The sequence below is a fragment of the Dermacentor variabilis genome, chromosome 2 (genome assembly GCF_050947875.1).
Source record: "Dermacentor variabilis isolate Ectoservices chromosome 2, ASM5094787v1, whole genome shotgun sequence".
NCBI lineage: Eukaryota > Metazoa > Arthropoda > Arachnida > Ixodida > Ixodidae > Dermacentor > Dermacentor variabilis.
In genome coordinates, this window is record NC_134569.1 from 149,457,628 (window position 1) to 149,481,140 (window position 23,513).

The 23,513-nt window shown below is 42.8% G+C and overlaps 1 protein-coding gene across 4 annotated transcripts in view; it reads right to left on the reverse strand.

Moving 5' to 3' along the window:
- Positions 1–23,513, reverse strand: part of LOC142572842 (uncharacterized) — a 114,005-nt gene that overhangs the window by 88,476 nt on the left and 2,016 nt on the right. For all 4 annotated transcript variants that reach the window (XM_075682237.1, XM_075682235.1, XM_075682234.1 and 1 more), the window contains exons 2-3: positions 16,777–16,849; positions 4,298–4,397 (exon numbers count right to left, since the gene is read on the reverse strand). In XM_075682237.1, the coding sequence (XP_075538352.1) occupies positions 4,298–4,397; positions 16,777–16,837 (161 nt within the window). In that variant the 5' untranslated portion in view covers positions 16,838–16,849. The remainder of the gene's footprint in view (positions 1–4,297; positions 4,398–16,776; positions 16,850–23,513) is intronic.

A 23,513-nucleotide genomic window follows, 5' to 3' on the forward strand; every position in this document is an offset into this window, starting at 1 on the left:
GAAATTGAGGTAAATGCAGGACGCAATTTGAGACTCCACACAGACATTCAATTGATTTTAATAAAGTTCTGGGGCTTTATGTGCCAAAACAATGATTTGAATGTGAGGCCCGCCGTAGTGGGGGACTCTGGATTAATTTTCACCACCAGGCCCCCAATGCATGGGACACAAGTGTTTGTGCATTTCGCCCTTATCAAAATGCGGCCATCGCAGCTGAGAGTTAATCCCATGACCTTGTGCTTAGCAGCGCAACACCATAGCCACTAAGCCACAGCGGCGGGTTCGGGTCATTCAAGTACTAGCCTGATGACGTAGAGACTCCTCATTAAAAGACTGTCACCAAGTACACGGCTCATAATAACAAGATCATTGCAGTGCACTATAAGAAGGAAGAAAATGCTACTTGTGTACTTCAATTCGATTCTTAGAAAAAATAACTTTCTGGCATTGCCTTTGACGACATGGGCAGTGGAAAGGTTTCATTTCGCTCAACTCTGAGCTGCCCGTACTTTCGCATTTCAGCAGTTTCATTATCATGCAGTACAGGAGAACCTTGTTGATACATTCCCGTTACATATGTTTTCCTGGCACCAACGTTCACATCGAGAACACGAAAGATGCCCCAATAGATTTATGCTCATTTTTGATTGGTTAATATTGTAACGCACAGTTGAGTGACGCTACTTTAATAACTTTATGTTGGGCGAACTTGTGCCCGACAAACAGCTAAGCGAGAGCCTCGCTAAAACATTCACAGTCTCTTTCGCCGCAGTCCCGCACTTCTTCCCTCGTGTCCCGCGCTCATAGCATGTTGCTCCGATTGCACGTGCCTTGCGAGCCCGTGTTGCCCACTTCACTGCCGCTATCTTTCGCAGGTAGCAGTAAACAGCTGGACGGACGTAGGAAGCAGCTGGCGCGTGTAATTTGAAATCATCTTGTGTCAATATGCTCCTGGAAAACACGATTTTTCAGCACCAATGTTCGTTACACTGCCAAACTGTGATCGTATGATACGTTTCCCGGCTGCCAGATCCCGTGTAAACAAGAAAATGTGCTAGGTCCGCGTGATCGAGAACAGTATATAGCCGCCCATCCCACATGAAAATGACAGCGCGCACAGTTTCTTATTCCGGTACCAGCAAATCTCCGCTTCAGTTGTCGCACGCCGCATTCACAGATACCGCCGCCAAATCTATTGCGACAAGCACCTTCACCTATCTGTTTTACAGCGCGTGGTGCATAGTGACATAGGTAGTGTACGGCATGGTTTTAGTAGGCGATAATCCAAATGCGCCGCCGTTCCCTGCTGCTGGCGGTGCGGTGTGTGTGAACATCATGCTTTACTTCGGCGGCATCTGGCGTTGCACACCAGTTCGATTTCATTTCGGTTTCCTGTTGCCCTCTTAAAACACCACGCAACAGGAAAACAACAAAACACGCACCACCACACCACCAGCTCGACACATGCCGGCATCTCGTGCCACAACTATCCACGTGATGCTTCGCATTACGTAGATGTCAACAATAGTTGAGTCTGCTAAATTTCTTTCTTTACTTCAGATCAAGTGTTTTCCCAGTTAGTACTTCTTTTCTCTCAGTTTTTTCCAAAACGTAGGAATGATGTTTTACAGTATTGTGCTCACTTTGCTGGCTCATGAAGCTCACACAAACTGCTTGTAGCAAAGAATGAGGCCCATCACCTCGTTACATAGACGTCAAAAATATTTGTAAATGCTGCAATCCCATGTTACAAAGTATTTACAAATAATATGCAATGTCACAACTTTGCACTAGGGGGCAGGCAATTTGAACTGTGCTAAGTAGGCGGACTCTTCAGATGCTATTCTTTCTTAAGCTAAGTCTTTTCTTGGCATAAAAACTGCCCTGCGAGGTTTCTAGAATGGAATTTTAACAGTCGATGTTGACTTAACATATGCCTTTAGTGTTCCTTTAAAAGTGTACACAAGGCTTGATGGTTTTGAACTAGTACTATAATGTCTAGGAGACACACATAGAGTCATACAATAGAAGCAGATGTTAAACTTAGCATTGTTAGATTTGGGGTGTCGAGGTCTCAGAGTCAGGCGTCACAGATGGTCATGCTCTAGCTTATGCCACTGGTGCATCTTGAATTGGGTAAGCTGGCTTACACTATCGAAGCGGCGCATCTCACAGAGGCCAAGCTGGCCCACAACATCATTCAAACTTTCCTGACGAGTACATGGTTGGGAGGTTGAAGGAACTAAATAATGGGTTTACTTGCATGGGAGAAGCAAACTTAGTAATAGGGAAAGACAAACTAATACTTGCAGGACTTATGAGCACCACACGTTACCACTGCAGCACACAGCTACATCGTTCTCGGAGCACTTCTACGTGACGACTGAGCATGCTAACTCATTCTGGGAGAGCACACACACTAGCACGCAAGATGGCTGCTTAAATAACCTCTGTCTCCCCTAGATTACTTGCTAGGGAAACAGTTTATGTCCTAATCGGCCCATGCAGTGGTATTGTAGACGTCACAAAACTCCGCCTCTGAGGAGGTGTGAGTCTACAGTCCACACGTGCCAGCCCTAAGATGATGGAAAGGGTGGAAGCTAGCACACCATACTCATTATTCCAGCGATGACAGGGAGAGGTGAACACCAAAAGCCCCCAGAAGGAAAGGCGCTCCACAAAATTTTCAACCAGTTCTTGACTGGCTTGATAGGTTGGCATGTTGCACAACAACTGGCGTCAGTAATTAGCAGCCTCTAGGACGCACTCAGCTTGGGCAGCTTGCTGAACAAGCATACACCCCTTCTTCCGCAATCAGCCCTCACCTTGAATAACACTTGCCCCTGAAGACGGCTTCACAATGATATCACGGGCCAGTCACTTGGGTAGAATGGAAATGCACCCTCTTGTAGGAATGCTGAATGTGTCAGCATCTCAGTGTCCAAGTTTACTCAGTGGAATGTCATTTGACGTCAATACCACAATGACCCCAGCCTCTGCTCTTTGGCTAGTACACCAAACGTAACATTATTGCTAGCAATATTAAACGATACATATGAACTTTTTGTTAACTTCATATGCTGACCATCACTGGTGATAGCGTTAAAAAATATCAGTTAACTTTTTCCACACCCCTTTGTTACTCACACAGATACAATAAAAGCAAGGGGGGTGAGGGGAGCGCCATTCCCCATTAACTCCTAGTGTGATCACACATCAAAACCTCAAATGCAGACCATTGTAACAACAAAGACACAACCGTCACTCGTGCCAGCATTACCAGATTAGTTTGTCAGTCTGCAAGGTGTGCCTTGGTTTGCCATGAAAACGTTACACCGTACTGTCGCCTGCCACGCCCACCTGGAATATCCATCGCACCTAACGCAGAGCAGCATACATGACTGAACACAATAAAAGTTATTCATATCTTGGCCTCCAAGATCGGAAACAGTTAGTCAAATCTGCGTAATGTGGGCCTCTTCGATTATCCAACTCTGACAGCCCCAAACTGCCCTGGGCGGTGCTTTCAGCCAATGAGCATTGCACATGCAGCATCTAGGGCAGTCCCGGACAGTCCCAGATGGCAAATTGAAGAGGCCCAGTGGCACACAAACTCAGGGGCCATGTCGCATATGACCCCTTCTCCTCAGTGTTCTGTTTCGGGGGCACATGCTGCCGATCTTCCGTGCCACACGTATGTGCCAGGAAATAAAGAAAGGTGAGGTACAGTATGGTGATTATACAAATAAATGATAATAATTAGATGAGCTGATTAGCCCTGGCAGATTTTCTTCTTTCTCGTGTGTCAGGAGGTAGGCAAGTGAAGGATGAGGGAAAAGGTAAATGCAATTCTTAACACACTTTGACTTACTTAACGGGGCCCCAAACACTGTGAATGAACAAGCGTAGTGCGTAGAGCATGAGTTATTCACATGTTATGAATATGAATACAAAAGAAAAAGAAAGTGCGTGCACTTTCTTCAATGCTAATGAGACGCTTCAAGATGTTGTAGGTCAGCAATTACTCTGCGCATTTCAGAATTTTTACATTAAAATGTTCAGAAGAGAGTGCTCTGTGAATGCTAGCATAAAACACATTTTTGTGCTCTGATTGATGTGGAGCTTGTTTAAGTGATTGGAAGGCTGTTGCACTACAAATAACTAGGAATATATAAAGCGATCAGCTGCCTATTGCAATTACATGAAAGAGCCATGCAAGAGTTTTAATCTCCAACCATCATATCAAATAACTATTACAATTTGTTTTCTACCGCTGCATTCACAAATGCAACCTTACCAAAGAATATTGCTCAGTTCTTGCAGAGTCTTCTTCTTGTCCTTGGTCAGCTCCCCTTGGGCCCGGAAGGCTGACACCACAGCAGCATATGCCTCCAATTCTGGTCCAGGGCGTCCGACAAACACACACATAAATATGAACTTACAGGCACAACAATACCTACTAGGCTTGCCACTTTGATCAAAAAAGAGACACACGACCAAGAAATGGAGGGAAGGGGGGCAGTATATGTTGCTGTCAAAAATATGTGTATAAACAAAGCAAAAACAACAAAGTTGTGACAAATCTTATACAGCTTGGAAACTTAGTAGAGTTCATGCAAGCAGAAAGCTATAAAATAACATCATGTGAAAGGTTATGTGCGACACAGGGAAATGCATAGCCACTCAGACCAAACTGGCAATAAAGAGGTACTGTTAGTAAGTATTCAAAAGGTGGCAGCCCTAACACCTGTTCACACTCAGAACACCCACTACGATTTGGCTCTGATAAGTGTGTCACTGCTGCCTGTAGCTTTGAACTCAGTGCCTAAGAATATGAGCACAGCTCATGAGCAGAAAAAGAAGCAATAAATGTACTGGAAAAGTGTAAAGCACCATAGCAAGACTGACTTCCTTAAACACAAACAAGGAAAAAAAAGAAAATGAAAAGAAAGAGAAAGAAACAGTGAAGAAAACTTATTCGTTACTATTTTCCTTAACAGCAAGTAGACAAGTATCACTACAGATTAAATTTTTACTTAGGCCTGTAAATTCTCGACCCAAATTATCTAACACTGGTTATACAGTGTCTGCCAATACCATGAACTTGGAATGTAAAGGACTTGTAACTATGACTCAGTGTTTTCAGTTTGAACCAAGAAAACATCAAGACAAGTATGCTGGATTCATATTCAGCAATACTGTTTTAACCAAAAAAGTTCAGTATCTGATCATATTTTGAAACAAGCACCTGCACACATGTAGCACTATGTTGAAATTAAAAAACAAAAGCATTGAGGATCAGCCATAAAGGCAGTGAATGCTATGTGCAACAAACTACACCAGCACTAACTGCCTATAAATGACAAAACAAACATAAACTGCCTGGAAATGGCCGTTGATTGCCTGGAAACTCTGAAGACGCTTTGGACATGCAAGAGGCATAATTCCACAGTTTCAAAGCACCTTTTCAACAAATCCCAGAAGCTAGAGCCGACAAATTTCTTTGAAAGCCGTACAGCTTCTGTGCATTGCGCAACTGGATGAGGAGGGGAAAAAAAAAAGGCTTTCTGGCTTTGCCTAACGCTATAAAGAGGGACAGAAATAACCAAAAATTAATAACTTTTTACCTGGCTCATGCCCATGCTGTGACATGAATTAGTTAAAGTAGCTCCAAAACTGCTCACTTGTGGCACCTGTGACCCTGTTTTACATACAGGTATAAGAGGCCTCACAGGTGGGGCTAACAAAAAGTGCAAGTGTCTAGTCGCTCATATACGTCCTGAAAACCAAGCAAGTTGTGCATTGCTAACATCAAATGCAGCTACCTCAAGCACCGAGACACTAAACAACCAAACCAGTTCCATGGAAATCTGCAAAGTACAGCAAAATCTAGATGCAACAAAACTAGATTTTATTAAATTGGCAATTTAATGAAGTGTTTGTGATTTCCTGACACCTACTCATAGAGGCATACGTGTTGAAAGTCAACTTTGAAGCAATGAAGTGAATTCAACGTCTCACCCGGTTTAATGTTTTGGGAGATATGTGGGTAAAATATGAGTGCACTGAGCTTCAGTTCAGGTGATGGATGCCGCTGACCTGCTAAGAAATTTCGCCGCTCCCATGACGGAACATAAAATGAGCCCAATGGGCTCACTGTCTATAAGTGCTAAGCAGACATCTTTAATTATTTTATACCATTATTCACGTGAATGTTTTCAGTCTTTTTGATGTAACAAAGGTCCTAAATAAAAATTTATTCCTGGGTGCCATCAACTGTTAAGTGCAGGCTTAATTGTATCACAATATATAAATATATATATAGGAAAGAGACGAGGAACTTTTTGGAAGACCTATTTACTAAACGTTTTCGGCTGGTGGACCAGCCTTCATCAGAGTACAGTAACGCAAGAACAACACATACGCAGCTGCGTATGTGTTGTTATACAACTCATACACGAAACATTATATATATATATATATATATATATATATATATATATATATATATATATATATATATATATATATATATATATATATATATATATATATATATATATATATATATATATATATATATATATATATATATATATATATATATATAATGTTTCTTCAATGCAGTAGAATACTGCAGGAAACTACTTCATATCCCCAAGAAAGAAACCCTCACGTGCAATAAACCTTTCGTCGTGAGTCAGCATTTGTGCTGCGTGTTTCTCTCTCCTGTGCTTTGTCTTACATTTATGTTGTAACTAAAGACATTGAACAATACTGGAAGCACTAAGGATAAATAAATTAAAGCAACATAGATTGTTAGATTACAATTCTGAAATTTCAAATAGATGCCTCCTATAAGCGAGCACAGGCTAGGTATGCCGGGAAGGGCAGGGCACCAGGACTGGCAGACTAGTGGCATGGCTGCATTCAAATTTCTCATCTCAATTATAATGCGGTAGATCTCAGCAGCAATTGCACTGGGTTAGTTTATTGCTTATTTACAAAATATTACGAGGTATCCAAAATTAATGATAAGCTCAACCTGGCTACTTCTCAGGACTTTTCATGCAAAGGAGGTCCCCGCAGGTTTTCCTCCCTAAGGCAACCAGGATCACATGCCGTACGTGTTTGCTCCTCGAACCATGCTACCATTCTCTGGTTTCCTGAATTAAAATTAGCCACCCAAAGCCGATCCCAGGCTATGAGGGATGCCACAGTGGAAGGACTCAATTAATTTCAACCACCTGGGGTTCTTTAATATGCACCCAAAGAATGGTGCAGAAATCGTTCTCGCAATCCACCTTCGTTGAAATGTTGCCATCACAGCTGGGAATCGAACCCACAATCTCGAGCTCAGCAGCAGGAAACCATAGCCACACAGTCACCATGGCGGGTGCTCCTGTCCCTTAACGTTCTATCTACTATAATTTCGTGTTTCATCGCTTATGGAACTGTTACTCATTCTCATTTCATTCTCAAGACTTCTCGTGTGGGGAGGATCTTCAATGTGAAAAGATACTGTGAAATTATAATGTCAGCAGTGCCACAGTGTAGGCATGAATGGGGGAAAAGGAAAGTTTGGCCTTCATTTCTTTAACTAATTGTGTATTGTTTTTTTTCTGGCGAGAAAATGCATACAGTCAAGTGCTTCTGCCACAAACGCCTCTACAATGAAATTACGAGTGTAATGAAGGAATAATTCTATCCCAGTTCTAATGCAAGCTGTGCGGAGTGCGACCTTCACAACGAAATTACCTGCACAACAAAAGCTTTTGGGAGCTCCAAGTACTTGGTTATAAAGGCGTTCAACTGTATATAGAGTTTTGGAAGAGCAATCTGCCAGCCTAATCTCATCCAGTGTTAGTATTTGGTGTCCCTTGTATTTTGGTACTCATTCACAATCTAAATGCTAATAACAAGTAAGTTACAAGTAAGTAAGTTATAAATAGCAAATTCACATTGCCTACATCTGTTTCATGAATTATATATGTAATACCCTGGGCAGTCACTGCACCCAAGAAATGTATCAAGCAGATTACCAGCACCACCTCAATGAGCTGAAAGTCAAAGCACTGTAGTGTGAGTAAACTAGTTATTCCAAGTCACCTAGCAAAGAGAGATATGATGCGTCGTCAATAAGAAGCCAATCCCTTTGGTTCAACTATAACACACCAATTTCTTATGGCATGCAGAAACCGTACTTGGCCTGGAGTGAGATGATGAAGATCTATGCTCAACAACATTCATTCAGCAAAATATACGAGACCAAAAGGCTAAATTATTTCAAGCCAGCTTGTGGAGAGAATGCAGGTAGTATACAGCACGTGCTTTGTCAAAACCATTCTTTGCAACTAGCACTAAGCATTACGAGGTGAATGCCTGGGGAAACAAGTTTCGTTAATATACTTGAGATACCTCAATGAAAGCACAGCTGTCTAGACAAATGGCAGGAAAGGCAGCTTGCATTTAATATTGGCAGCACAAGCACAAATGAACACACAAACAAGGAAAGAAATGAAACAAATGTGAAAAGCACTGGACATCAACTGAGCTTATTATAGAGATGGAGATACATGTGCAGGCACAGACGTTGGACACAAGAGAAAGTGAATATGCAAATGGTTGAACAATGCCAGAATGACAATACCATGCAGATGTAGTGAATAAAAACATAACCAAAAACACATGGAATATTTTTAAACATCCGCAGATGTGCCACATTTTCATTCAAATACTGCAACTCTATTTGGGTCAGTGCCACTGATGGAAAGCTCACACAATTGTCGGGGTTACTGCGGATAGCTAGAGCTTCAAAAAGTTTAACTGCAAACTTTTACACCTACCTGCGTGTATAGGTTTTAAAAAACATCCTATGTCCTTGGTTATGTTTCCATTCACTTTCTGCTGGTGGCCGCTTTCACGGGATTATCACTGTTGTAAAGTTATCGCTCAGTGCAAGACATGCCTACTGAATTTGGAGTTTTATTAACGTTGGCACCAATTCATCAGATTGTACATGTGATGTGAACACTGTGGCACATTTCAAATCTATGCAACCACTAGATTAGAAATTGCTCTGGAATGTACAATGATGCATTATAAAGAGTGGACCAACTTGAGCCATGAGATTGGATTTGATGAACAATGACCATGCTTGCTGCTGTCACAGTTTGAGTGTCACATAAGTGACACAGGGTGCAGGAAAACACAATAACACCTGCTGAGTTGCTGTGCTATTCCTAGCCACTACCTCTCAATCAAACTTTTTACTGATCTGTGGACTGAATTTCCTGTTTATTCCTTTTACATAAACACTGAATGCACAGTTCGCTCTTGCAAGCAAAAAAAAAAAAAAAAACTGCACATTCCTGAGAAAACTGCAATGTTTCTACAAGCACTCCAGTTCAGTTCATCTTTATTCCAATTTTAGGTAAAAAACCAAAGGAGGCAACAAAATTAAGCGAGTGTTATCCACCATGTAACTCTTTCCTTACTACTAGAAATGGGCTCCTTTTTGCTGGTTTCATGTTGTAAAGCTTTATTTCAAGACCTAGTAGTTGCAATGGAATGTATACTGTGAAACAAAGTTTTAGTGTGATAACTCGTGTTTTTAATGAAAGTAAAGCAGTAATAACTGCTCACAGAGTTTTTGAGACTTTTTATGGGAAACTCAAAAGAAGCAGCTCAAGAACATGAATGAAAGTGCGAATTTTCTATCTACAGTAAAAATACTGAGTAAAATAAACAATCTGAAATGTAAAAAATGCGTGCCTGGCTTTTAGTTCCCAACTCGCGAGCTCGCGAGCTAATCTGTCCTTACTTCTGGTTATTTTTTTCTTGTTTTTTGAGGAAATAAGAAATTTAACCAGAAGTAAGGACAGATTAGCTCGCGAGCTTTCAGAAGCCTTTTTTATCATGCAGAGAGGCAACATGTGCATCAGCACCACATCAATCTCGCTGCATGCCAGTGAATTCAGATTATTAAACAAAGGGAGATAATATGCAGTCTGTTCCAACTTAATCGACCATATTTAAGTGTGTGTGTGTAAGTTTTTCCTGCTGTCATGACTGCACATGCACTCAGCGCCTTATTCATAAATGTAGTGAGCGTCCCTTTCAATAAACATAGTTGGAGTCCGCACCCATCCTGTCAAATCTTTCTGTGTCCCCGTCCTAAAAAGTAGCGCTGGATTACTTTCGTAAAAAAGAAATATAATGCATCACCAACTAGCCCCACAATGTATTGTTTTGTTAACGGCAACTGCACAGGTAATGTTCAAAATGAAAGAGGTTAGACTTTTAGTTAAGCTTTGGTCAAAGGCCAGTCTGAAATCGACTGTGTGCTTTTGTATGAGTGAAAACCCCACCAGAGGGGAAGGATTGCTCATAATGATTTGTGCATATGCTGTCAAAACGCTCAATGATAAATGCAATCCACAGACGAAAAATAAAGTTGCACTTGATATTAGTCTGTAGCGGCAGCAACATGAGAGTTCGCACTCTCATGAGCATGAGAGTTACGTAGACGCTCACGTCTACAGGAGGCACGAGCAGCTGGCACGCTCCAGCACGGGCTAGTGTCCCGAACTACATTAAAAACAATGCTACGCTAAGAGATCAAGTGTCGGTTTTTCCTCTCCTGCGAGAGCCCGAGACTTTACCGGTCTACGTGGTCGCTCGTCGCCACAGTTTGGTGACCGCGGACATGATACTGCCATACGCTCCTGTGGCAGAGACGATTATGGACCAGACGAACGCTACGAAAGCCCAAGGCCAGACCCCTTCCGAGGAATGCGGTGAGCTCTCCTGTTCGGCCATCGCTGTCCGCCTCCCACAGTACTGGGACCAGCATCCTTCGGCGTGGTTTCTTCAGGCCGAATCGCAATTTCCAGTCGCTGGCATCCGCTCTCAAGCCTCAAAGTTTCATTACGCCGTTGCAGCACTCTCACCCGCTGCCATTGACGAAGTAGCAGATTTGTTGCCTCCCCATTGTCTACCACCGCCTATGACGATCTCAAGGCAGCCCTGCTAAAGCACACAGCAGCTTCACAGCATTCTCGCATCCAGCAGCTTCTGTCAGCTGAAGAACTCGGCGACCGATGCCCCGGTTAACTTCTTCACTGAATGAGGCAGCTGCTCGGAAAGAAAGCGAGATCCATCGATGACGCGCTGTTGCGCGAATTGTTTTTGCAACGACTCCCGGCTAACGTGCAGATGGTCCTGGCGACAGCCTCTACCATGGACCTTACCGGACTTGCCGCTTTGGCTGACAAAGTCGTGGAAGTAGCCACCCCAACCATTGCTGCCACGGCATCGTTTCTGGGTGACAATACAACCACTCTGCAAACCCTTCCCTGCTCTTCAGCAGCGCAATCTTCGCTCGAGTCCTAGTGTGAGCGCCTGGGACGCATCATCTGTGGAGCAGAACATCGCCGCACGTCATCTCGTCGCCGACACAGCCGTAGTTCCAGCAGATCAAGATGCACAGGCACCCGCAATGAAACAGCTACAAGTATGGAGTTTGCTACTACCACCGACGTTTGGGAAACGATGCTCGTCACTGTCGGCATCCCTGCACTTGGCACGGAAAACACGCCGGCCGACCTTTAATGGCGACGAGTGGTCCGGCCCAACATACAAGTTGCCTTTTCTATGTGACGGACAAAGTTACGAGACAACGATCCTTAGTCGACACAGGAGCTGACGTCAGCATTCTCCCCGCCCACCACTCCGACCGAAAAGCGGCACCTGTGTCGTTTCTGCAAGCCATCAATGGCACCAGGATTCCAGTTTTCTTGTCATGCTCCGTCATGCTAAACCTTGGCCTTCAACGAGCTTTCTGCTGGATTTTCCTGGTTGCTGATGTCCATCATGCAGTCATTGGAGCAGACTTCTTGCACAACTACGGACTCCTTGTCGACGTCCAATGACGCCGTCTGATTGACTCCGTGACTCAGCTATCCGTTGCAGGCGTCCCATGATCAGCAGGCACATCGCCGATCGTGCCTATTTCTGCCATGTTGGACGAACCTTTCGCCGTGCTCCTATGCAAGTTTCCCACTTTGACGCGCCTGCCGGACTGGACGCAACCAGTGCAACATGACGTGTGCCATAATATCGTCACCTACGGCCCACCAGTCTACTTCCGACCCCGGTGTTTGTCCCCGGAGAAACTCAAGATCGCTCGCGTGGAGTTCGCACACATGTTGCAACTTGGCATCATCCGCCCTTTCTCCAGTAATTAGGCATCACCACTTCACATCGTGCCTAAAAAAGCAGGAGACTGGCGCCCATGCGGCGATTACCGGGCACTAAACAACGTGACAGCTCCTGATCGCTACCCTCTACCGAACATTCAGGACTTCACAGTAGCGTTGCACAATGTGACAATCTTTTCTAAGATCGATCTCATTTGCGCCTATCATCAACTACCAGTTGCTGAAGAAGACATTCCCAAGACCGCCATCACCACACCCTTCAGTCTTTTTGAATTACTCTGCATGCCTTTCGGCTTACGGAACGCGTCCAATCTTTTCAGCGTTTCATCGATCCCGTCACCTGAGGCATGCCTTTCGTTTTTGCATACATTGACGACCTTCTCATCGCAAGCTCTTCTACAGAAGAACATCTTCACCACTTGCAATTGTTGTTTTCCCGCCCTGCCAGTGAAGGCATTGTCATCAACGCTGCCAGTAGCAAATTCGTCAATGCTAACGGCATTCGACCACTGCTGTCCAAGATTCGCGTCATCGAAAACCTTTCCCGACCGACCACACTCACCAAGCTTCGGCAATTTATTGGATTTGTCAATTTTTACTGCCGAATCATTCCCGATTGTGCACAACTTATGGCTCCGCTAGGTGCTCTGCTCGTAAACAAACGCAAACAAGTGCTTCAGTGGACTGAAGAGGCCACAGACGCTTTCACAAGAGTCAAGTCTGCCCTCGCTGACGCCACGCTGCTTAGACATCCAAAGCCAGCCACTGCCATCATGACCGACGCTTCAAACACCGCAGTTGGTGCCGTTCTGCAGCAATTCATCAACAATGCGTGGTATCTACTCGCCTTTTTCTCCAAGAAACTGAAGCCTGCGCAGTCTCGCTACAGCGTGTTCGTCCGTGAATTACTCGCCGTTTACCTGGCTATCAGACATTTTCGCCATTTATTAGAAGGCCATGCATTCACTGTCTTGACTGACCACAAGCCCCTTTTGCACGCAACTAATCGTTCGATGTCCTGTTACTCGCCCCGCGAGATTCGACACTTTTCCTACATCTCCGAGTTTACAACAATGTTCCGCCACATCAAGGGCACTGACAACGTTCCAGCCAACGTTCTGAGTCGTGTCTATGCCGTTTCTATGTTGACGTGGGAACCTTTCATCATCGAGGTCGACTTACTCGCCAGTCAACAGCGTGACACTGAACTTCGTACACTCCGGAATTCACCAACGTCCCTGAAATTGGAGGACGTCATTGTGACCCCACATGGTACGTCCGTCATCTGCGACACTTCTACTGACACACCTAGACCATACATTCTGGTATCCCTTCGCAGACATCTATTCAAAACCATGCATAACCTGTCGCATCATGGCATACGCGCGACACAGAGGCTTCTCTACAGTCGTTTCATTTGGCCCCGGCTAAACGCGCAAGTTCGTGATTGGGTTCACTGCTGTTTGTCGTGTCAACGCCATAAGATCCAGCGTCACCATATTCCACCTGCCAAGTCTTTTCTTCCACCGAATGCTCGTTTTGACACCATACACCTGGACCTCGTCGGTCTTCTCCCACCTTCGAAAGGTTACTGCTACATACTGACATGCATTGACCGCTATACACGGTGGCCAGAAGCTACAACTATATCTGACATCTCAGCGCCCACTGTTGCAGCAGCTTTCGTGTCTACATGGATCACACGGTTCGGCTGCCCATCCACAATACTCACTGATCGCAGTCGACAGTTTGACTTAGCACTCTTCAACGAACTAATCAAACTACTCGGAACAGCACGTTTTCGCACAACTGCTTACCACCTGCAGTTCAATGGACTAGTTGAACATTTTTACCGGCATCTCAAGGCCTCCCTCATGGCACATGAATCGTCGGAGAAGTGGGTTCCACATTTGCCTTTCGTTTTACTTGGCATCAGAGCCACACTCAAGAGCGGCCTAGGTTGCTCCTGTGGTGAGCTAGTCTACGGCACTCACATACGCCTTCCGTGTGATTTCTTTGTCGCCACCACCAAAACACCTATGCAATCACCTGCCAACTGCGTTGCCGAACTGGAAGCTTTCTTCAGCCAGATACGTCCCGTGCCTACCCATTCGCACGAAGCAAGGTCTCCGTACGTTTCTCCCGCACTCACCTCTGCTACCCATGCTTTCGTACGTAACTGTGCCGTGCGAAAGCCTTTCCCGCCACACTACTCCGGGCCATATTGTGTTTTCGAGCGTCGTCCGACAACTTTTGTCGTGAATGTCAATGGCTGCTCAGACACAATTGCCCTAGAATGTCTCAAACCCGCCTACATTGAAGCACCCACCCCATCAGCCCCATCAATGTGCGATGCAACCCTGCTGCATCCTTCGACACCGCCTCCGAACGAGACATCCAAGACGAACCCCAAGGCATGCTGCGTCATGTGGACTTTCCATCGGTCGTCAAATTTTCCTCCTCTCTGGGGGGGAGATCTCTGTAGCATCTGCAGCATCGGCGTCACATGAGAGTTACGTAGACGCTCGCGTCTACAGGAAGCACGAGTGGCTGGCACACTCCGGCACGGGCTGGCGTTCTGAACCACATTGAAAAGAATGCTATGCTAAGAGATCGAGTGCTGGTTTTTCCTCTCCTGCGAGAGCCCAATACTTTACCGGTCTACGTGGTCACTCGTCACCACAAGTCAAACACAGTTATGAAAACAACACGCACTCATGACCATATACCGTTGTTTGATACATTGTTCACACAGCCTACAAGTCAGATCAGAAAATCAGGCAACCGGAAGAAAGCTTCTGTGTCTTTACTACCTGTGCAATTTAAAAATTACATTGCCGAGTCAAATAAAGTGCAAATTTTGCATGGTTTTATTCAGGAAGTGCTACACTAGCACTAGAAACTAGTTTCAGTGATACCTACAGTCGAAGTTTCATTCTTCCAGACTCGCCAATTTGCCAAAAACTGATAAATCTGACAAATAATTAAGGTTCAGTCATTATTTCAGATGGTGCATGGCATTGGTAGTAAAAGAATTCCAAAGGAAATGTTTCATGACTTGTAGAAAAAGGCCATCAATCAAATTGATGACTTTTGTTTGACCCGGTAAGGAAAGAATTAACTATCCTTGACACCCCATAGAGTACTTGTCCTGAATCAGCACTCAGGCTTGGGGAAAAAGAACAGTCCTCGGATAGCATATGCTGCTGTGAACATCTAAGCCAAATTTTGCAGCCATACGTGGCAAGTGGAGCTCCAAGTGGAGCGCGAAGTCACCTTTTCCTCAAACATTCTCTTTTCAACAGAAGCCCGTTCCTCCTTTTTTTGGACGCTTTATTTCTAAATATAGCAGATTCCCATACACGGTTGCTATTGGGCAATAGCTGACATCAATCAATAAGGGCGTTTGGATCAGAGCGCTTGTTCCTACTGTTACTTTGCAAATTTATTGTATATTTATTGATGCAGTTTAATAAACAGGCTGAAGTAAGCCAAAGCCTGCGTTTGAATTTCGATAAGAATTACATACTTCCGGAAGAAGCCAATTTCTGCTTGTGCTCAGCTGGTGCCACCCACGCAGGAATTAATCTTTGTCATAGCTGCCGGGTGTCGCTAATTTTGGCTAGTTTTGAACACTCAAGTAGCCTCAAGCCATGCAAAACCACACACATGCTTGCCAGCAAGCGCACACTCCTGGCTGCTCGAGATTAGATACCTTGGCAAACTTCACTTTGTATTGATCTTTGATAGCGCTTGAAAATGCGCAAGTTGGATGTGGCTACTATCGGCCGGTCAAGCTGGTGCAGGACAAAGCTGGCCCACACCACAAAGCATGGGCAGATTGGAGCATAGGAGAGCGAGCTCATACTCAAGTCCTGTTATTCACAAAGGAAACGCTGCATATACGCACTACAGTTGCACGTACCTGCGGTTTGCTATGTAGCATAAATACCGCGGGGCGCTGTGGCAAGTTCGCTGACTGAGTGCACTGTGGCTTGCTGAGGACAACCGCATAGGCACCAAAACCCGAAGTAGTGGCACCTATGTCATTACCCAAAATCAAATTTGATCTGTGCGCCACGGTGATGTTCAGTAGGTGGAGCTCCGCGGTAGCCCTTGCAATGCAAGGCACTGATGAAGCAGGAGCACCGCAAAAAGGACCATACGTGACCTTTGATTGCCGATAACTCGGCTTTTGCTTAATGCATTGAAGTACTCTTAGCGGCACAGAAATTCATATGCATTTCTCGACTTTGATAAAAAGTGGTTCAGGGCCCCTTCGATAGCTGCTCAAGGCTACAAAGGGCTGGCCGTGCACTATTTCTTTGTGTGTGGGAGCAACTGTACCTTTTCACCAAAACTGGAATTAGTCCCTTGAAGCCCCTGCACTACAGGCATCAAAACAACAAAAATATCTCAAATAGATAGCATGAAATTTTCATGCTATATTACTGAAATGTAGACACCAAGTTTTACTCTTCAGCTGCAAAACCAAGTCCCAGCTACAAATAATATAACGAAAGCAAAAAAATCTAGTCCAGTGGCGAAGACTTACCCAGTTTCCGAAGCATTCTTTGGCATTCATCTTTTGTATAGTCTAACACCATCGGCCACATGACTGGTGACTTCTGCAAGGAGAAGAGGGTGATGAGAAACTATTAATAGCCCGTGAAATGGCAGAATACTAACACAACGTGTCTAAGTCTCCATGCCTGCAAAGGCACCAAATGGACAAACGTTCACACTATAAACTTTTTCCACAAAGATTCGCTTAGCGTGACGAAGACAGAACTGCAAGGTTGTCAAGTTCGTTTGAGCTCATTCTAGTGGGGCAAAACAGATGAAACTGAACACCACGGCAAAGGCACGAAACAAGAACGACACAACAAGTGCTGACAGAGCCTGCGCTGTCCTTTTGTTTTTACCTTTGTCCTTACATTCCATATGCACTGTTCTGCACAGCTAAAAAATAGAAAACCAGTTCAGAATCTGACGACCAACCACCTGCACGTTCCTGTGTGTCGTGCGCCATCTACCTGAATTTCTCTTCCATAAATAGAGCTTGCCTGACCAAAATTTTCAGTTTGGTCACAAGCAGCCTTTACTTCAGAAGTTGCAGAAGAAAGAAGAAAAAGGAAAAATGATAGGCAAAATGTATATAGAAGTGGCATGCGAAAGGTAATAAAGCTTGTCGAGAAAAAAGAATCTTTATAAATTCAGAAAGAAAAAGAAAACAGTGGGTGTCTGACAATTCAGACATTAGAGACCAAATTCTAGAAAGAAAAACAGCAACGCTACGCAGAATCTTGGACTGGCTGCATAGACAAGTAAAAAGCAAAAGTAATATAGTACAATGTGTTCTACCTCTCCAGGCATAATAGGGTAAAATCCCACCGATATGCTCACAGTCGTTACATTCTACTGGTTGTTATCCAATGTATATCTTATTTACAGCCAAAGCTTACAAGATGCATTACAGAGCGTAGGCACTATTATAGCAGCACATAAGGTAAGGTAGCTGACAAAAAAATTTATATACAACCAAACAAAAGCAGTGGCAATGTCAAGTAGTAGATACACCTGAACACTCCAAGTAAAATGCATTCACAAAGAACCATGTGCATAAACACCTAACAACAGTAAGCTATTAACAGCTGTAAGCACGTAAACGTTTCACTTGAAACTACAACTCTGTAGTACTTAAACTAATTAACTCTTTCCATACCATGCCCATTGGGCATACTTAGCCAGCTAACAATAGCTTGAAACGCCATTTTCGAGACCTTCCACGCTGCTCACGGACACATTGCGCTACTGGACATGAGGGAGGAGAAAGAACTGTATTTTTGTTACCTAAGCAGTTAGCTTTATTCCGAGCAGGCGGTGATTTTTTAATGCACTTTGACGTTCTGCGATCATCGAAGCAGAAAGCAAAAATGGCCGCACGCTATCGATTGTTTCAAACGCCGCTTTAGAAACCTCACATGCCGCTCACGGACACACTGTGCCATTGGACATGAAGGAAGAGAATTATATTTTTGTTTTCTAAGTAGTTAGATTTTTTTCACACCAGGCAGTAAATTTTGAATGTGCTCCAAGTTTCGTGGCCGTAAAAGTAGAAAGCAAAAATGGCTGCTTCTGAGCGGTGTACACGCTTCGAAAGATCGCAGATGTCGGGATTCTGCTGTGTCTGCGGCTGATTTTATAGATGGATCAAGCAACAGCGAGTCTCAGGATGCTGCCTATTCATCAGACTTTTGACTGAGAGAGACAACGACGCAAACCAGCCCGGAAAATAAACGGCCGCAGCCTGGCACGCCCAACTGTAGTGCTTGCCATTAAATTTTTGTAGTGGAATACCTGTTCAATGAAAAATGTTATATTTTTTTCGTAGATAGTGCTTATTAGACAGTCATACATTTCATATATTGCATGATTTTTGTTACATATTTTTCTTAGTGGATACAAGCGTGTCTTTACAAACATTGTTCAATTTTATCCCACAATCTTGATTCTGGTCATTTGTATCTTTTTTATTACATACATCTCGTCAATAAAACTTATATGCATGAAAAGTGCATTCATTCTGCTTTTTGTTTATGTATTACATAAAATATTGAGTGCAGTACTTTCTCCAGACAAAAAAATCTGGCGTAACCTATGAAAAACGCCTGTTTTCCCCACGGTAGGGAGAGAGGGAAGGTGGTAGGCCACATTCAAAAATAAATTTTTTTTTTCACAAAATTGATTTTTTTTGTTTTTACATTTTAGATATTCCCAAACATTCAGCATCACACTGCAAAAAATCATGTTCCTATCATCATTAGTTTGAGAGTTACAGCGAGTTTTCCAGCCAATACTGTCGTATTGCAATTCCGAAAATCAGTACTAGTTCTTTTATATAAATATTATTCTAAATACTTTTTTTCATTTTATGTTGTCGCTAAGCAGCCACACAAACAAAAGGAGTCTCTAGCTCATCACATGGGGGCTCCACCTATCAAGCTGGTGCATTTGAAGCCTCTCTGCAGTTTTGACGTCTTTCACATAGTTCGATTATTTGATTACGTTTTATCACAAGATTTTGCTGCACCTCCTGTTACGCGAACTTTGATAACTTTTTCTTTAATGAACATTCTGACTAAAAAATTTTGCACACTCATTCCTCCCATGGAGATGTGTGCAACAAGCTATAATAAAAGAAATTGATGCAATATTTTTGCATTCACAGCTCTATGTGCAAATAAATTTGGCCAAAATTGGCACTTTTTTTCACTTTGCTTGGTTTTTTGAACATTTTTTCTTAATATTTATCACATCACACTTATGCTCGTTCATTCCACAGGTCTCCCATTTAGCTACATAAGCGCCAAAGCTTTACTCAATTCAGCAATTAGTTAGTTACTTATCACTGCTTGTGCAATTACCACTATACATTTTATGAGAAAAATTACCTGCAAAAAATAAAATGAACCCTTTTCTGCACTCTAAATAGTTGAATAAGCTAAATAAGACATGGTTATTCAGGAAAGAAGGTTATCTGAATCTTGGCTCCATTTAAAGAATTTGCGTGTGTGCGTGTGTGTGTGGCCTACCACTTTAAGGCTTTCTTTGCAAGATATTTTACATGGCCATGCAGCACTTCTTTTGCAGCTGCCCTAAGTTACCCACATCATTTTTTGGTTTTTCTGTGATGTGTGCAGCACATTCCAATCAATGTGACTTAGATGATTCCTTTTATAACTCCCATGATTGTATCAAACATTCATCTCTTTCTCAAAATGCTTTGATCATATCCACTCTACTTATTACTTTAAGCGATACCCTTTTAGCCAAAGAAGACCAGGACATTGCAAGAGTAAGCTACCAGTCCAAAGTGTTCCTTCTATGCGCACCTTTAGGAAGCCATGTGTCAGTTCAATTAGAGTGACATGCATTTTTATTCTAAAGAAATTTATAGCACTTACCGCTACTTCATTTTCCCTCAAATTTCACATTGCATTTTTAAACTAAAGTATTCAATAAAGAGCTTGTAATCGTGGTTTGCCATGTTCTTAACGACTTTAATTTGGTGACAGGCAGCGAAGCAACTCTCTTCTCCGATGGTAACATGCACCACGTGACAATGTTCCCCCCTTTCTTTTTTCGAACAAAGCAGGCTAGCAAGGTCCCCAAGTGCTTATAAGAGGATGCAGACCAATAAATCTGCTGCCTTATCGTAAAATATGAGCAAAAGCAAAGCAGTGGTAAGCTCAAGTTCTTTTAAATGCTGTTAGAATAAAAGGTCAGGCCACTGCATGTATGATTCTCTTCAAAGCAATCAGTTGCTGCACAGGCTGCCGCACAGTCTTTTGCATGTGCACAGAGGATACGAAGAGCCATGGTCTGCAGAACAATAACGAATTCGTTCTCACGTGTTCGGGCGTCCTAAGTCGACTGCAGTAAGAATTTATATACCTCGATGTAACGAACAGTGAAATTGCTATGCATTGTCATTTGTCTGTTGTTGGGTTATCACAACAAAGCTTTTATCATGTCTTGCTCCCATGCTGGGCAATATCAACATGGAACGAGATTATAACAAATATGGCATAACAAAGGCATTGTCATGGTGCGTACTACTACAGGACACTTAAAAGCTCGGCATGTATTTAGCCATAAAACACTAGTCTCTTTTCACTACTCATTTATCCATTTAGATATTAACTATTGCAATGCATGCTGGGGCAATATGTATGCTACCTACCTACAATCATTACAAATCCTGCAAAATCAGGCTATTAGAATAGTCAGTTTTAGTCCTAACCATTGCAATGCCAAAGCATACTTCCTGTAGAGAAACTAATCTTGATATGTTTTTATATTGACAACTACATAACTCTCAGCGCAACAGTCAGATACCTCGAGTTTGTCTAATGAATACTAAGCTTACGTGATTTGCATTAAGCGATAATTTCAGTATTCCCAAGGTACGCACCAATTATGGCAAGCAGAGTGCCCATGTTTTGTCCGTTTCCTACTGGGACACACTACCTCCTAATATTAGGTCATGTAAATCATTTGAATTTAATCAAAAATTTAAAGACCATATTTTATCACCTGAAACTACTTATAGTTGTGTCTTTTTTCTCCTTTTTTCCCCTCCATGTGTATACTTACGCTATATGAATAAGAGTTCGGTTGGTTATGGTTCATTCTTCATTTACTTTTATAATGCCATTATCATTACTTCTACTGCTGTTGTGATAAGTTGTTTTAATTAGTCAAATGTAATAATTATAATAATTCATTTGTAGTCGACTATGTATTTTTATATGCCTAAGTTCTATGTACTTGCATGATTGTAGCTGATATTATTTGCATTTGTACTGTTGCAACTGTTTGTATATTTGTTTATATACGGTACAGGAGGTCACATTACAGTCTTTGACCTTGAGAGTTCCTGCTGTATAATATTTCTTTGTACTGTATCTTGTCTAATAATAATAAAACATCTTTTATTCATTCTTTATAACAAGATCTGACTGCACTCCATCCTTATGGAAACCAAAACTGAAATTAATTGCTCTAAGTAATGCCAGGATCATCTACTCATTCTGTTTCTTGCACTGCATAAGTTTAGCAAGTTGTATACCAAATTGATAAGTGCAAACAAGATCGAAGAAAGAAGTTGATGTGATGGTTGTCATACAACATACAGTCTGTTGAACTTTTTTACATGCCGAAGGAACGTATGTGATATAATCACTGTTAGCTCAAACATCCACACAAATCCTTTGTGTTAAATGCCCAAGCAGACTTTGGCATAGTCAGTCCTGCGCTTACAAGCAGCCTCTGTGCACTAAACTTGGCATAAAATAAATATTGTAGACTCATAGGAGAGTGTACAGAAATTTTCCGAAAACGACAGTTTCAGGTTAGGTAACCAGGAGTGAACGTGTTATGATGTCACGATGCACTGGCACACTCCGCTCCTGCTTTTCCTGTTGCCACCCACGCTAATAGCCAGAAAAATGCATTCAGCACTCATGTTTACTTTTACTGTGATAGCATTTGAGGTGGAATTCACCCACAGTGAAGGTATCTAACAGAAATCTCGAGTTGCTTTGAGCACATGCGAGTGCATCACAGTGCGCACCAAACCGCAAGTTTGTAGGAGATGCTAGGTATAGAAACATCTCTTTGGTAACTGACTGTGCATCACTGCCCGTGAAACATGCGCATACACAAAAAGAAACTGTTTTTTCCCCAATAGCAATGTCACCTTCACATATTCTTAGCTAAGAACCCTATATGAGCAGTTCCAGTGCAACACCCTTGTTGTTGCGGTCAATGCATCAGTCGAAATGGCCCACTTTCTTTCCTACTTGGTAGGGTTTTTTTTTTTTTTTTTTTATAGGCTGTTGCTTCGCACTACCTCTACTTGATCATGGAACTGCACCAAGTGACCCAAATGTCAACCATTATACATGATACCCAGCCTTATGGCTTCGCAACAGCAGCGAATTTTCATTTGTGTCATGATGTTATGACTACAGCAATGATCCCAGGTGAGACACTTCAAGACCAAGTTCAGCGTAAAATTAATGCATCTCATAAGCGTTTCCTAAACTTCATTCTAGCTAACTATCATTCTTTTAGGTGCGAGAAACGTGTGGTAGAACTCCTACAACTTCAAAAATATCTGCCAGTAGTCCCTATAAGCTCGGTGTGCACACAAATTATGCAGAGATGTTCTAAATACAACAAAAGCCTTTCGAGTTCGGCAAATTGACAAACATGGGGTTATATTCCTGAAATAATAGTTGCCTTTATATTTGCTATAGTGATGGTAAGCAAGGACGTGGCATTGACATTCTTTCCATGACGGCAGCATTCCATAACTTGATAATGCAAGTCATTACCATAGAACCACGAGATTTTCAGTACAGAAGTTTTTTGTTGATCATATATGAGCATGTGTGTTTGTGTACTTGTGTGTGTGCGTGTGTGCGCATGTGTGTCTGTGTGCGTGTGTGTGCACTGCTGACCATTTTAAGTTAACTCAGTAGAAAGTCTGACAAACGAGATTTCACTGCGAACTGACGTCAATAGACGGTGGTCCAACATGATGGAGGTTCAGTATAAAATAAGAGGTTAGATATAGCACTTCAGTTAAATCACAGAGGCGTATTTTATCAAGCTGGAAGGAAGCAGTATCAGCACAGCATCACTATCACTAATGGCAAAAGAAGTGAATTTTTTACAGGTTTCTTGTGATACTGCGATCATGTGCACACATATGTACGTGCG